Source organism: Culex quinquefasciatus, chromosome 3 (genome assembly GCF_015732765.1).
Source record: "Culex quinquefasciatus strain JHB chromosome 3, VPISU_Cqui_1.0_pri_paternal, whole genome shotgun sequence".
NCBI classification, from domain to species: Eukaryota; Metazoa; Arthropoda; class Insecta; order Diptera; family Culicidae; genus Culex; species Culex quinquefasciatus.
Window position 1 is genome coordinate 147,514,446 of NC_051863.1, and position 16,581 is coordinate 147,531,026.

Consider the following 16,581-nt stretch of genomic DNA (forward strand, 5'->3'; position numbering starts at 1 on the left):
GAACCGGAAATTGAAAAAAAGGATATTTAATATGGAAGGAATGAGCTTAAAATCGTGGCCAGGTGCGAGCTTTACATAAGTCAAAGCCAATAAAGTTAGATGAGCATTGAAAAAAAATAACTTCTAGTTTCAAAAAAGGCAGCATCACTTACCACACCCCACCACAAGGCTTGAGCAAAGTTGTTGAATTTGGTTTTATCCACATCCTTCTCCATCAAATACACTAAAAACGAGGCAAAAATAAGGCCCAAGAATCCTATGTACAACGTTGTAATTAATTCCTGCAAAGAAAAGAGAAGAAAGGGGGAAAAATGGTTAGTGCTTCGCATTTGCAAAAAAAGTGTCCCATAAGGAAGGACACAAAAAACGTGCAAAATTATTCCAAGTAAATAGAAACCACATAACTCAGTTTGCGAACGGGGTCGCTCTTTCGGCAAAAGGGGTAAAGTCTGGTTCAAGTTATTTGCATATTTTGACACTTGGAAGTTGGTTAACTTTGGTCGCCCACAAAATGTCGGGTCCTTGTTTGGATTTGCCAGAAGGGCAAGTTTAGGAGATCTCTAGGTGTGAGAATGTTACAAAGTGCCTGGATTTGGAATAATTTATCGGTTTCCCATTCGTTTGTACAGATTACGGAAGTCTGTGCGTGAATAAGCATGGCTCATCAATTCTTTGTTTTTTTTGTATCGACCCTCTACTGCCCAATTTTTTTTTTCGAGGATTTTCATTTGTTTCGTGTTCAGGTGATCATTTTGAGCAACTTTTGTTCTACGAAAAAGTTTTCTTCTCTCATTTATGTTTTTCTTGTTTCATTTTTAGCATTTCAATTTGCATTTATCATGTTTAGTTTATGTTTGTTTCTTGGCCTATTCTACCACATCCTATCATTACATTTTGCCTGTCTAATTTTTTCATGTTTTACTTGGTTCATGATTTCATGTCACTTTTTTTGCCCTTCACACAATTTTTTGCTTGTTCTTCACATTTTCTGCTTTAAAATGGCACCATTATCATTTGAATTGTGAAAAAATGCGTAGAGGCATAGTCTGGGACACTAGAAAAATTACTGCATAATTATTTTTACTTAAAATATAGGAAACGTTAATAATAAACACAGCCAAAGTTGACCCCTAAAAAAACGTCATTTTTAAAAAAACATTGGCAAAGTCACAGAAAACAAGTAAAACTTCCAACCCATAACTTTTCTAAAATTTAACGAGTTCTTCTTTGCAATGCTTTTCAATGTTCAAAAAATTGTTGAAAAATTGGTTTTTAGCGATTTTTTAAATCGAAGCCCGTCTAAAGGCGGGGTTGGGTTTTTGAGGGTTAACAATTGTTGTTTGAAATTTCCATAAAAGTGTTCATGTGGTTTTACGGATGATGCCAAAATAAAAATCAAACATATTTCTATAGAAATATGCATGCATGCATTTATTTGATTTGGTCTATTTTCTATTTATTTTTGCTGGAATGAAGCAATTTATAAATTTAAAACCAAAAACTGAGCAAAAAAAATTAGTTCAAACCAATAATTATTTAAAATAACCAATTGACCAATCTAGTGATCACACCAATTTATTAAATTGTAGTCATTTGCAAACTGATCTTGCGGATCGGCCAGCACAAAGAAGCTGCGCAATAAATCAATTGGTCACCACCATGTGTGGTGACAGTATCTAAATTCGCAATCTCGATCGAATCTTCAACATCACACAAGAGGTACCCATAAATTACACTCCAGAAAAATACTCCTTACTGATATAAATTACACCGTTGCCGCCCAGGCTGCTGGCTAAGAGTCACTTAAGGTCAGCATTATTTAATAGAGCTGAATTGAGCGCAAAAAAGAGAGGGAGCACCGCAAGTTCATTATCTAAATTGCCATCAGTCGTTTTTGTCGTAGATCAAAATTATGTTCCCTTTTAATTCGAAATGGCCAACTTTTATTTTTCATCGTCAAGTGAGGCGGCACTTTTCAACCCCTAACCACACATCAGTGTGTGTGTGTGTGGTCTACCAGGGGGTTGAAATGATTAATTGTCCAAAGCTGAGGGAAGACCTTCTTTTTCTGACACATGTGGGAGTGTATAAATTTGAGCCAAACTGATGGCCACCAATTATCGTATTAATCTTGGATGGTTAGACTTCACGGGTGTACCGTTTTGCCGTCCTTCCACGAACGAAGGCAAGAGTTGACCGGCCGGAGAGCTTGCGTGAAGTTTTCCATTAGTGGCGATGATAGTGATAATTTTGAGTGGAATTTTCCGGGGAAAACTAAATGACACACGTCGGGGCAGAACTGCGTAGTTCGTGTGCTAGTTTTTGGATTATTAATTTTAGTTTCCGTGTGATGCACAATGTGGCAGAAAGTAGGGCGTGATAGATGGGTGAGTTTTGGATCAGCTTTTTGTTTCAGTGGTTTCCATTGTTAGGTTTTTATTAACAAAAAAACCTTAGGACAAAGTTCTTTGTCAAAACTATCCAAAGTATACACCTTTCAAAACACAAGGTACGCCTTTTTAGAGTTCCAGCTGTTCACAGCAAAAAAAGTTATAATCCAGGCCGGGTGTAAAATAAATTTTGCATTATTTTATGAATTTCTATGTAATATTACACCCTTAAATATGTAGCCCATTAGTATGGGAAACCTTCTTGGCCGAAATGTCAACCTCCCTCATATATGCGTTTATCCTTTACATCCTTCGTCGATCTGATGGCCTAGTGGACTAAGGCGCAAGTCAGCAGTTGAGGGTTGAAAAACAAAACGATTTTTTTACAAATCAAAAATGCTTTAACCTTTGTTTTTAAAATTCACCAAAAATCCATTCTTCAAACAATTTTTGATCTTTGAAAAGCATTGACAGAAGAACTGTTAAAATTTTAGAAAATTTTTAGGTTAGAAGTTTTACTTGGTTTAAGTGCCTTTGCCATTTCCTATTATTTGAGTAAAAATAAGTATGCAGTATTTTTTAAATATTCCAGACTATGCCACTACGTATTTTTAACAATTTCAATGATAATGGCATCATTCTACAGCGGGAAATATGAAAAACATTCAAAAAACTGAAAAAGTGACTGTAAAAAAATGAAAAAAACTGGATAGGCCAAGGTCATAGGAGGAGATAGAATAGGCCAAAAACCAACATAAACGTTACAAGATGTATGCGAATAAAAAAACTAAAATACAAGGTTCACGTGTTTCGGGGGACCTCCAACTTCATGCTTCCCCTCGAGTTGAAGCTGCGCAGAAATTTTGTTGGTCGGTGTATTTAATTTCATAAAATAAGATAGATTGCAGAGTGTTAAACCAATTTTCTTACAACTTGTAATGTATTGAATATTAAAAACTTAAGACCAAACTATTAATATTTTTATACTTTCGTTGCGTTTTATGCAATTAGTTCATCGTTATTTTAATAAATTTTACAGAGATTAAAAAACTCAAACTACTCTGTGTTTGTTTTTGCATTGAGTTGTTGAATAACTCTTTCTTTAATATTATTTTTTTGTAACTCGAATTTCGCGGCATTTTGCGGTATTTACCAAATTTCACGACCAAGGGCAAATTGCACGGACATTCGCGAAATCGCGAAAAATGACCAGCCCTAGCCAAAGTTAATAATTGGCCGTCGTCTTGCAAAGGTGTCCAGTAGCGTGGTTCACGTTTCTATCAAAAAGACAAAAGTTGTTATTTTGTCTTGCATCAACCGGAATTTCGTTCTTTTATGTCCCCAGAAGCACTCCTGAAAATTTGAGCCCATTTGGTAAGGTCTAGGAGCTCCAGTTTTAATTTGAAATTTATATGGGATTTTGATTTATTTTCCATGGGAAACTATCTTTTTTTACATTGTATAAGGATTTTTTTATAAATCGATGAAATGACTTGATTCTTATAGTAGGAGATAGGTTTTGAACTGGGAACAACTTTGTAGAACATACCAACAAGCTAGGAAGTGACCCTTTAAAGATACAGATACTTTTAGATGGTGGCTGGCCCCTTCAAAAGCCACCATCTAAAAGTATCTGTATCTTTAAAGGGTCACTTCCTAGCTTGTTGGTATGTTCTACAAAGTTGTTCCCCAGTTCAAAACCTATCTCCTACTATAAGAATCAAGTCATTTCATCGATTTATAAAAAAAAATCCTTATACAATGTAAAAAAAGATAGTTTCCCATGGAAAATAAATCAAAATCCCATATAAATTTCAAATTAAAACTGGAGCTCCTAGACCTTACCAAATGGGCTCAAATTTTCAGGAGTGCTTCTGGGGACATAAAAGAACGAAATTCCGGTTGATGCAAGACAAAATAACAACTTTTGTCTTTTTCATAGAAACGTGAACCACGCTAGTGTCCAGATATGGTCCAGCTTGTGACGATACACTACCTTCCCTTTAGTAAGCACTCAAATGGGTAACACGCTACAATAATTCTCGTAATCAGGATTAAGTGGCTTAATACTGAAACAGAAAAAAGCACTCGAATCCAGAAGAGTAAAGATCACCAGTTGTGTTGGTCCGAAACCAACAGCTTTTCAAAATGTAATAGAATTTTGGAATCCACAAATTTACGTTCAAAATTTATCAAATTCCCAGGTGAAATATATCCATTAACATGCATTTAGTTATGCACTTCCTTTCAAAAATGTTGCTCCCCTCCTGACATAAATCAAGCTAGGTTTAAACTCTAATGGATTTGGTAAGCAAAATTTGCACAGAACAGCCTGCTGAAAAGGAGTGAAAATTAAATCTTTTCTATGCTGGTGTGCCACCCACTAGCTTTCGGAGGGGGCCTTAATTTAAATGTAATTAAGAAATGCAAGCACCTTTTTGGCAGAAACAGTGCAAGTATGCTGCTTGCTTGCTTGGTGAATGCAATATTTATGGTTGGAATTTAGTAAGGGGAATTTCCACTTTTAGGAAGCACTATTGTGCCATCCAGCTTCTGAGAAAGGAGGTATTTTGTCCGGAGTTTATGAGTTATGATTTTAAATTCTTTTAATGGGACAAACAGAAGGTAAATTTTCTTTTGTTTAGCCATTTTGTGTAATAATTCAAATTTATGGTTTAAATGCTACAGAAAGGCCACACGAGATACAAATCGATGATGACTCTATAATACACTAGAATTCGTGATAATTCTTCAAAACTTCCATTGAATTTCAAGCTAGATAATAAAATATCCGAGCATCGCTGCGAAAATAATCAGACCCTTGGGTTATCAATTTGTTGCTCGTCTTGTTGCCTCCCAGATTTGATCAGCAAGCTCGTTGAGCAAACGAATCTGCCATTTTACGACATATCCTTCTCCGCTTCTCAGAAAGGGATATGGAAAAACAAATTGGGTTAACTTTTGCAATACCACACAGGTACACTTTGTTGCAAAATTGATTTAAATATCTGGTCTGGTTGCTTATGATAGGAAGGTTGAACAATTTTATTTTTTTATTTCTTTAAATTTCCTTAGCACTGTGATAATATTTTATGGATTAAGACCGCCTATAATTTTAAATTTCAAATTGATTTTATTGCGTGTGTGGGTGTGTGTCTGCGTTCAAGTACAATCGCATATTACACCCCCCCCCCCTTTCCCCCCGCGTATGAAGGTTGGAAAATCTGTTCGTGGCGGCAGCACGATGACTTTTTCGATTTTCCACTTGGAATCAGTTTTCCAATGAGCGCACACACATGCCTCCACTGCTCCACGTGGGGGCAACTTTAGGAAGGGGGAGCGCAGAAATCGATATCCTGCCACGCTCCACGTGTCACTGCCTGGCACACCCCATCACCGACTGTCCCGTCATTGTGGCAGCGGACGGGAAAAAAAAGCTCAACAGAATGCTTTCGCCGTCAAAAAGCGCACCACGGCGGCACTCTGACCATGTGTGCGAGTGGGAAAACATACACACACACACCGCCACACGTCGGTACTCTTTCACTTTTCACATGTTCTTCCAGCATTTCGATGACATAATGATATCTTCGGTCTTTTATGGTCGCGTTTCGGATTTTTTTTTTTCGCTCTCCTCTGCCAGCCAGCCAGTCAGCTTTCAGCAAACTCGGCAATAAATGCCGATAGCAGACGTGCCGGGTCGTTCGGGAAAAGGACGACGACGTGGAATTATGTTTGGGTTTTTCTCTCGCGTAACGTGGTTTATATGGGGGTCCGCACTGAATGGCTAAGGAGCGAAGGATCACGCGAAGGTAGAGGAATCTGTAATCAATACCCCTCCTCACCTCGGAACGACACTCCTTGTGGAAGTGAATGGCTAAAGGATAATGGCGAGAATGGCGATGCGCGGCGAGAGGTCAAAGGTTCCCATGGTGGTCATCGTTAACCCCTTTTGAGACCGAAAGAAATGGCATAAATTATGGAAAATATTTGATCATCATGAATTCTAACTGTTCTCTTGATTTTGCTCAACCGCTTGTTTTATTTTAGTTTTTTTTGGTTCACTCTCACAATATTGTATTTATTTCCATTTTTTTATTGTTCTGATGATATATGCTCTGAAAGTAAAAAGTTAAAGTTGTCAAGTCACAGACATAACTGGAATGGCGTAGGACTACGTATAGATTTAATGCTCAAAGACGACCAAATTATTCTAAACTTTTTTTTTTCGTAAAGTCGCGATAATTCGTGATGGTAACAAGCAACCCCCTACCCCTTATGTTTCGAAGTTGTAAAATGAAAAATGTTGTTCTAAATGAAAAAATAACCCTTTTGGGTTAATGCAGATTTAACAAGTACATCAAATTTACCTTTATTTCATACGTTCCAAATTTTTTTCAGTTAAGTAAATGAAAAATGCACAATTTTTGAAAATATTTTTGTATTTTTTGATAAAAAAATATGTTTTTTCGGAACTACGAATCGTTATCAAATCAGGCGTACAATTTTTCGTAAAAGTCCCTTTGATATCAAATTTCCAAATCGTCACCATTACTGGCTGCAAATTATTGAAAAACATGTATTTTTCCAATGTTCAAAAATAGAAGGGGTCATACCGCCCTCCGTCACGAGATAACGAAATTTGGAGATTGGATTCATGATCAGGGATAAAAGTTACCCCTTAGAACGAAGTTTCTCGCAAATCGAAAAGGGGTCTGGGCAACTGCTGTGTGAGTTGACAGAGAATTACCAATAAAGTCTTGGCAGGACTTGGCCATGACAATAGTACCCCGCATACTTACTTGTCTGTGAGCATAAACGACGCTCCCGAGCAGCTTCCACGTGCCGCCGCGCCGGTCCATCCGCACCATCCGCAGGATCTGGAAGAACCGCAGGCCACGCAATGCACTGGTCGCAAAGACCTGGCCGGACGTGCCCATCACTAGCACCACTATCGACGCAATTATCGTAACTATATCTGTGGATGGCATTGCGGGTCGTTAGTTTGAAATTGTTTCGAAAAAAGAGACTTTCTACGAACCTATAATACAAAAAGGCCTTTTTAAAAATTTCAGCCTTCCCATGGCTCCTTGATATCGCGAGCGGCATCCCGATGACCACAGTCTGAAATTGAAAACAGAATGATTGAAAAATGACATATTTCGTATGAACGCTGCAAACAACTGAGATAATGTCAATAAGATTGATTGATTGACTCGATGCCGATTTACTTTATATTTGGAATGATTTCATTGAAAAATATACATTTTCTGATATTCCCACAATCCGAATGCGGTTCGTGTCCCAGAAATTTTCCGTTGCATTTCAACACTTGCAATTCTAATTTGCTTGAATTTGCCACCGGTAAACACGAAACCCTCCGCAATCCTGACCCAATGGCCACCGGACACGACAGTGTCTGTGTCCACGGCATGAACAATTAGTTCCCGAATGCTTAACCAAACAAAACTGGCAACAACATTTCCACGTGAGGAGCAGACTAGCGTGACGCACGCCGGTCAGGTCGGGTGAGGACACGTGTTTGTTTGGCGTTAACAAATTTACTGCACCAGCAGCAGAACCTGGCGATGGCAAATAAAGCTACAGGTCAAATGAAGTCATTCGATCACGGGTGAATTATTTAGACTTTGTTAACCTTCCTACGGTATTGGGGTCCTTTTCGGCCTTTTTGAAAATTTAATTTGCCATAACTTTTGCTATATAGGGGAACAGCATCTAATTCCAGCGTGCCTCTAATGTTGGCAGGTCAGAACTTTGACATGCAATTAAAGCTAAATAAAAGCGTTTTCAACTGAAATCAAGTGATAAATAGCTCAATAAGAAGTGAGCAAGCAAGTTTCTACCAAAAGTTTTGCAAAATTAGTTGTTTAAATAGTGAAAATCAGCAAATTGGATGGAGTTAGGAGCGAGAGCTTAACCTGCCAAAGATACGAGAATTTCCCCTACATGCTAAAGCCTTGAAATTTTCTGACATTAAATTTATAGTATAAATACACATTTCACAAAACAAACAAACCTTGGACGACCCCTAGGGGAGAGTCCATAAAAAAAGTTACTTTAAAGGTATTGGGGTCCTTTTCGACCCCAAACTTTAAAAAATCATCAAAAATCCAGTTTATGACCGATTCCGGTTCTTTTGGTCACAAACGAAAGCTTAGAACGTCCCCTTTCCGAAACCGACCTGGAAAACCGGATTTGGTCACTGTGGCCACCGGGAATCGGCTACAACCGAAAAAGGACCTTTTTGAGACACCAACTTTGACGACCTGTATCTCCGGCAAATTTCAACCAATCAGGATGCTCCGGGTTGCATTCGACAGGTATTTACCTGTACTTTGACCACAAATATTAATATCAGGGCCAGGTGACCTACCGGTTCCGGAAATCCGGAACATCCGAAAAGTTCATGTTTTACTGTTTTTCACATATATGTGATACCAATACTCTCATGATAGTTGAAATTGATCCATAAAACTTACTTAAAACACAATACACGATTGCCAGAACCACTCTGGAGTGTTAGTGGCCACTTCCGGGTAACCTGGAACCGGTTCCCGGGTACCCGATGAACGGCCAACTTGACTTTTTTGATGAAAACCTATCATGTTGCACATCAAACTCCATGAAATTGAAAGATATGTCCATATTTGGTAATGCCGTTGTTCGCTGAGCCATCCTGGCCAATCTGGAACCGGTTACCGGTGGCCCCTTGGGGACACTTCCGGAATATGAGAGAAACCCTATCATCCGACATATCAAACTTCATAAAATTGAAAGATATGTCAATTTACGGTCATGCTGTTGTTCGCTGACCCATTCTGGCCAATCTGGAGCCGGTTACCGGTGGCCCCTTGGGGACACTTCCGGAATATGAGAGAAACACTATCATCCGACATATCAAACTTCATGAAATTGAAAGATATGTCAATTTACGGTCATGCCGTTGTTCGCTGACCCATTCTGGCCAATCTGGAGCCGGTTACCTGTGGCCCCTTATGGACACTTCCGGAATATGAGAAAAAACCTATCATCCGACATATCAAACTTCATAAAATTGAAAGATATGTCAATTTACGGTCATGCTGTTGTTCGCTGACCCATTCTTGCCAATCTGGAACCGGTTACCGGTGGCCCCTTAGGGACACTCTCGGAATATGAGAGAAACCCTATCATCCGACATATCAAACTTCATGAAACTGAAAGATATATCAATCAACGGTCATGCTGTTGTTCGCTGACCCATTCTGGCCAATCTGGAACCGGTTACCGGTGGCCCCTTAGGGACACTCTCGGAATATGAGAGAAACCCTATCATCCGACATATCAAACTTTATGAAATTGAAAGATTTGTCAATCTACGGACATGCCGTTGTTCGCTGATCCATTTTGGAAATGGTTCCCGGTGGCCCCTTGGGGACAATCCCGGAATATGAGAGAAACCCTATCATCCGACATATCAAACTTTATGAAATTGATAGATATGTCAAGTTACGGTCATGCCATTCTTTGCTTATGCATTCTGGCAATTCTGGAACAGGTTTCCGGTGGCCCCTTGGGGACACTCCCGGAATATGAGAGAAACCCTATTATCCGACGAATCAAACTTCATGAAATTCATGGATACACGCAGAAAAAAGTTTTGTAGAATCAGCCTGTACGAGGTTTGACTCAACAAAATTTTTGTTGAATATAATCAACGCCGATTTTGCGTTGAAACAAACCATGATTTTTTCGATTCCACAAAAGTCTTTTGTTGTTTTGAAAAAGCTGCTTTGACGTTTAGCGTTGATTCAACAAAAAATATGATTTTCAAATCAACAAAACGTTTTGTTGATTCAAATACGCCTTATTTTTCTGCGTGTATGTCAACCAAAGGACCTCGGGGCCTCGTGGCGCGGTGGTTAGCGGCTTCGGCTGCCGATCCCTAAGTTGCTATGAGGCGCGGGTTCGATTCCCGCCTTATCCTCCTGGCCTTCTATCGGATGGGGAAGTAAAACGTCGGTCCATTTGCGTAAAGAGGTTTTGGGTGACTCACCACACATAACCTTCGGACGCCTAGAAATGAGCAGAAACTTGCAACAGAGCCCACAAAAGACCCGGGGGTCGTTAAAGTGGATTGCTTTGCTTTTTTTCAACCAAAGGTCAGCGAACAATTGCATGACCGTAGATTGACGTAGTTTTCAATTTCATGAAGTTTGATATGTCTGATGGTAGGGTAACTTTCATATTCCAGAAGTGTCCCCAAGGGGCCACTGGTAACCGGTTCCAAATTGGCCAGGATGTGTCAGCAAACAACAGCATGGCCGTAGATTGACATATCTTTCAATTTCATGATTTTTGATAGGTTTTCTCATATCCCGGAAGTGTCCATAAGGGGCCACAGGTAACCGGTTCCATGATGGCCAGAATGGGTTAGCGAACAACGGCATGACTGTAAATTGACATATCTTTCAATTTCATGAAGTTTGATATGTCGGATGATGGGTTTCTCTCATATTCCGAGAGTGTCCCCAAGGGGCAAAGGGCCACCGGTAACCGGTTCCAAATTGGCCAGGATGGGTCAGCAAACAACAGCATGAGCGTAGATTGACATATCTTTCAATTTCATGAAGTTTGATATGTCGGATGATAGGGTTTCTCTCATATTCCCGAAGTGTCCCCAAGGGGCCACCGGTAACTGGCTCCAGATTGGCCAGAATGGGTCAGCGAACAACGGCATGACCGTAAATTGACATATCTTTCAATTTCATGAAGTTTGATATGTCGGCTGATAGGGTTTCTCTCATATTCCGGAAGTGTCCCCAAGGGGCCACAGGCTCCAACCAGAATGGGTCAGCGAACAACGGCATGACCGTAAATTGACACATCTTTCAATTTCATGAAGTTTGATATGCCGGATGATAGGGTTTCTCTCATATTCCGAGAGTGTCCCTAAAGGGCCACCGGTAACCGGTTCCAGATTGGCAAGAATGGGTCAGCGAACAACAGCATGACCGTAAATTGACATATCTTTCAATTTTATGAAGTTTGATATGTCGGATGATAGGTTTTTTCTCATATTCCGGAAGTGTCCATAAGGGGCCACAGGTAACCGGCTCCAGATTGGCCAGAATGGGTCAGCGAACAACGGCATGTGTTTCTCTCATATTCCGGAAGTGTCCCCAAGGGGCCACCGGTAACCGGCTCCAGATTGGCCAGAATGGGTCAGCGAACAACAGCATGACCGTAAATTGACATATCTTTCAATTTTATGAATAGTGTTTCTCTCATATTCCGGAAGTGTCCCCAAGGGGCCACCGGTAACCGGCTCCAGATTGGCCAGAATGGGTCAGCGAACAACAGCATGACCGTAAATTGACATATCTTTCAATTTTATGAAGTTTGATATGTCGGATGATAGGGTTTCTCTCATTTTCCGGAAATGTCCCCAAGGGGCCACCGGTAACCGGCTCCAGATTGGCCAGAATGGGTCAGCGAACAACGGCATGACCGTAAATTGACATATCTTTCAATTTCATGAAGTTTGATATGTCGGATGATAGGGTTTCTCTCATTTTCCGGAAATGTCCCCAAGGGGCCACCGGTAACCGGCTCCAGATTGGCCAGAATGGGTCAGCGAACAACGGCATGACCGTAAATTGACATATCTTTCAATTTCATGAAGTTTGATATGTCGGATGATAGGGTTTCTCTCATATTCCGGAAGTGTCCCCAAGGGGCCACCGGTAACCGGTTCCAGATTGGCCAGGATGGCTCAGCGAACAACGGCATTACCAAATATGGACATATCTTTCAATTTCATGGAGTTTGATGTGCAACATGATAGGTTTTCACCAAAAAAGTCAAGTTGGCCGTTCATCGGGTACCCGGGAACCGGTTCCAGGTTACCCGGAAGTGGCCACTAACTTTCCAGAGTGGTTCTGGCAATCGTGTATTGTGTTTTAAGTAAGTTTTATGGATCAATTTCAACTATCATGAGAGTATTGGTATCACATATATGTGAAAAACAGGAACACATGAACTTTTCGGATGTTCCGGATTTCCGGAACCGGTAGGTCACCTGGCCCTGATATTAATATTCGTGGTCAAAGTACAGGTAAATATCTGTCGAATGCAACCCGGAGCATCCTGATTGGTTGAAATTTGCCGGAGATACAGGTCGTCAAAGTTGGTGTCTCAAAAAGGTCATTTTTCGGTTGTAGCCGATTCCCGGTGGCCACAGTGACCAAATCCGGTTTTCCAGGTCGGTTTCGGAAAGGAGACGTTCTAAGCTTTCGTTTGTGACCAAAAGAACCGGAATCGGTCAAAAACTGGATTTTTGACGATTTTTTAAAGTTTGGGGTCGAAAAGGACCCCAATACCTTATGTGTGATTTTTTTTTAATACCAAGGGAAGGTTAATGGGTGGATTTCACGCTTTGATGGATGACACCGGAATTGGTGCAGATTATGCATAGGTGACTTAGCAGAGGATTTAGATTAATTTTACGATCCACAGTTATGTATTGATTTAAAAAAAGTATTTATAATGTTTATTGGAATACTTCTGTCATGAATCCTCCTTAAATCGCCTACATTAAACATTTAAAAAAGAGTCATGAAAAAGTGGAAAGATTAGCATTTTTTTTGAAAAAAAAAATCAATTGCTTGGGTAGGTTTTAAAAGCTCAAAAGTCTAACTGCTAAGTAGTGATTTTGATATGAAGGAATGCCTTCTTTTTATATAACTCTATTAGACCTTATTTTTAAGTGCACGACATCTAGCATTGTTATTTTTTTAAGAACTTGTAAAGAAACCCTAGTCGTTGACATGAGGATTTCAAAATGATCAAAATATGAACAAAAAATTACAAAATTGAATGATTGAAATAAGCTTTCAAGAATTATGACAAACATTGGTTTCAAATTGACCGCAAGGCTAACCATGAATTTTTGAAACACCTTGCAACTCTATGAAATTTTAATAAAATCAAAAATCCAGAAGAGCTTCGTGGTAGCTCAAACCAAAACATGTCTTAAAGACATCGTTTATCGTTCCTGACAACATGCTCACCAGACCTAGCCGTGTAATCAAATGTCAACAAGTGGAACGTCATTATTTGCTCACATTTGTGTATGTGCGTGCCTCTGTTTGTGTGCTTTAACGTCCCTTCCAAATACAATGTGTGCCCATAAATTTGACGGATTAGTCAACATACTGCCTATTAGTGATGAATCATTTATTGTTGGCAGCACGACGACGGCGAAACAACAAAGAATCGCCCCCACATAATTGCCTACCATGCGGGACGGCAGACGGATTTTTATTGAACCTCCTCATTTAACTTCACATATACTCACCGTAGGAAGAACTCGATCGAAAACCATATAACTACGATAATTTCCATGACGAATAAGATGGCGATTGCTTGTTCCTCGTATTCCTGAATAGTTGAGAAGACACTTAAGGCCAAACATGTGAACACCATGAAGAATCTGAAATTAGAGACATGAATAGAGGAAAGCATAAGCGAAAGTGGCACAGGAAATAAGTATGTTATGTTGGGGCAATTTTGGACCTTTTTAAGGGGTTACATACATGTAGAAAATAAAAAATTTGGTAATACAGAAAATTCAATGATTCCACCGAAAAGATGATTTTCAATCACTTCTGAAAGTTTCATGATGATATTTCGTGACTGAACTGAGTTAGAAACGATTTAAGTGCAAAATTTTGCCATGCACAAAGCGAACTGTCAAACTTTGTGAAAGTTTTTCTCTAAACACCGAGTTGATTTACGGGTGCCACGATATCTCGAGATTGGAGGGGCCAAATTGGCTGAAATTTGGGGACGCCAAAGATATATCCCGTGTGCATGACGAAGCTCGATTTTGAAATTTTGTTTTTTTTTTCAAAAATACAGAAATCAAAAACTGACGATTTTTTATATGAAAAACATCAAACATATTTTTATCTTTTTATTTAAAATACACTTTTTGAAGATCGGCCTTCGTCATGCACACAGGACCGGTTTGACGAGTCTTCCCCAAAATTTTAAGCCGATTTGGTCAAAGCAGTGTTGAGATATCGTGGCACTCATTTTTATAATTAGCTAACTTCAAATAGCTATATCTCGGTAATGATACAACCAATAGTCTTCAAATTAGTTTTGACAATAGATAAAACGGTATATTTTAATGCCCTGAAAACAGATTTTGAAAAAGTTTAAATGTATGCTCAAACCAACCTCTGACATTTTTGCCAATTTACATGTATGTAACTCCTTAACATTCTGGGAGGAAAAAAAACTATGCTTGGCTTTGATGGAAACAGAAAAAAAATAATGCTTTAGCATACATAGCCTGGGTGTTTTTGTGACCCATATTTGGGTGAAAAGTTTAGGTAGAACACATGTAACTGATCGATTTGACGGGGAATGTATCCAGACTAATAGAGAAAATGATCCCAGATATTTTTTCTGTTAATGTAATCAGCTTTGGAGTAATATTAATTCAAGTATTGAAATCAATAAAATATTTTGAAAATATCAATATGTTCACACGAAAATGCTTAGTTAATATAACTTTTGTTGGATTTTTATCGTTATTACATTGTTGCTTATAAACTAAAGAAACAAATGATTAAAATCAGAAAATATTGAGATTACATTTATCAATGTAGGATTCAAATTTTAGTCAATTTTTTTGCACCGTACACAGAAAAAAAAGTTAAATTTTGGAATGTTGAAAATTTGGTAGGTTGAATATTACCTCTTTTTTGAGCAATATTACATAAAAAATGTGTAAAAATGTAAACCTGATGAAATTCATCATTTTCTGGGGTAAAATTAATCATTTTTTGACACAAAATCTGTCACCATTTCTTGATGAATATTACCATCACTTTTTTTTCTGTGTGCAAAATAATCAGATTGTGTGCTGTTATTAGTGAAAACGAGACAAATATTCTTAATTCTTGGAACCAGAGCAAAAGATTTTTTTTTAGATTGATTTCGAAGAAGCCTAAAATTGGAATGAATATTTACAATCTCTTTACAATCTCGTGATTTTTTTAACAGAAACTCTAACAAAGTCCACTTGAAAATGGTTAAAATTTCAATTGCTTTCATACATTTAATTAAAATCACACTCAACATCAAATTTTTACTGCGCTGATTAAAGATTTCCACCACGCGCACTTCAAAGTTGCTCAATCCGTCACGATTTCATCGTAATTGAGTCCCGCTGGAAAATAAACACAACATATCGCATGTGCAAAACTCACTCGCACCAACTCGGTGTCCATTTCGTGCAGTTGCAATCGAACGCTCGTCGGTTAGATTGCGAGAAATTTGAACCAATTCATCATCTTGTTTGCCCAAGAACGCGTCCTCGTGCCAATGTTCGATGATATTCGCTCTAAAAACTCACTGCCGGGTTGGGTTTGCTTTCGTTGCTGACATGCTCTCTTTTTACATTAGAAATATGCTGAATGAATTTCAATATTATAATGGAGGAAACAATCAAATCAGATGATATTTGGCGAAAACGGAGAGATTCGTGAAAATACTCATACTCGTTGATGTTCATTTGAAAGTTTGAAAGAACACCTCTTGGACTGCTAAAAAGTCCAGTGCTGATGTATGAACATCGAATGGAGTTTGCAATAAATAACGGCCGTTACGCTACGATTTTTGTACACACATAAAACGGAAACCAAGCCCCGAACCGAGATGATGGCAAGAAAGCAAAACTGGACAAATAGTTCGATTTCCGATCGATGAAATCGAGAAGCAAAACGGACCCTCAAGCTTTCACTAGGGAGTTTAAGTTAGAGAGTTGAGTGGAAATCCGTTCAAAAATAGCTGTTCTATTTAAATTTCTAAATTTCATTATTAAAAAAGGGTATTATTACAGAAAAAAACGTTTTTTTCGTAATTTAAGCGTTTTATATCGAATTTAAAAATGTTCCCCAAATTCCCCTAATTTTCCCCATGGTGTTGTTCTCATTCGTCTTGCTCGTTGGTATGCATTGCATGCATTCAGGGGTGGGACGGGCTCTCGCTCAGCAAAGGATCAGTATGTACTTCTCACATTGACGAGTCGGGAATGCATGCTTTTATGTGGGGTGAAATACCGGTCAAGATGCTTTTCCGACTCGATCAATATGTGCACTAGTAGAATGTGGCAGTT

General features: G+C 38.9%; 1 protein-coding gene across 18 annotated transcripts in view; it reads right to left on the minus strand.

Annotated features, from left to right (window-relative positions):
• The window catches only part of LOC6036398 (potassium voltage-gated channel subfamily KQT member 1), a 349,585-nt gene that overhangs the window by 153,919 nt on the left and 179,085 nt on the right, over positions 1–16,581 (minus strand). For all 18 annotated transcript variants that reach the window (XM_038263226.1, XM_038263224.1, XM_038263227.1 and 15 more), the window contains exons 3-6: positions 13,750–13,884; positions 7,432–7,514; positions 7,193–7,368; positions 153–281 (exon numbers count right to left, since the gene is read on the minus strand). In XM_038263226.1, coding sequence (XP_038119154.1) covers positions 153–281; positions 7,193–7,368; positions 7,432–7,514; positions 13,750–13,884 — 523 coding nt within the window. The remainder of the gene's footprint in view (positions 1–152; positions 282–7,192; positions 7,369–7,431; positions 7,515–13,749; positions 13,885–16,581) is intronic.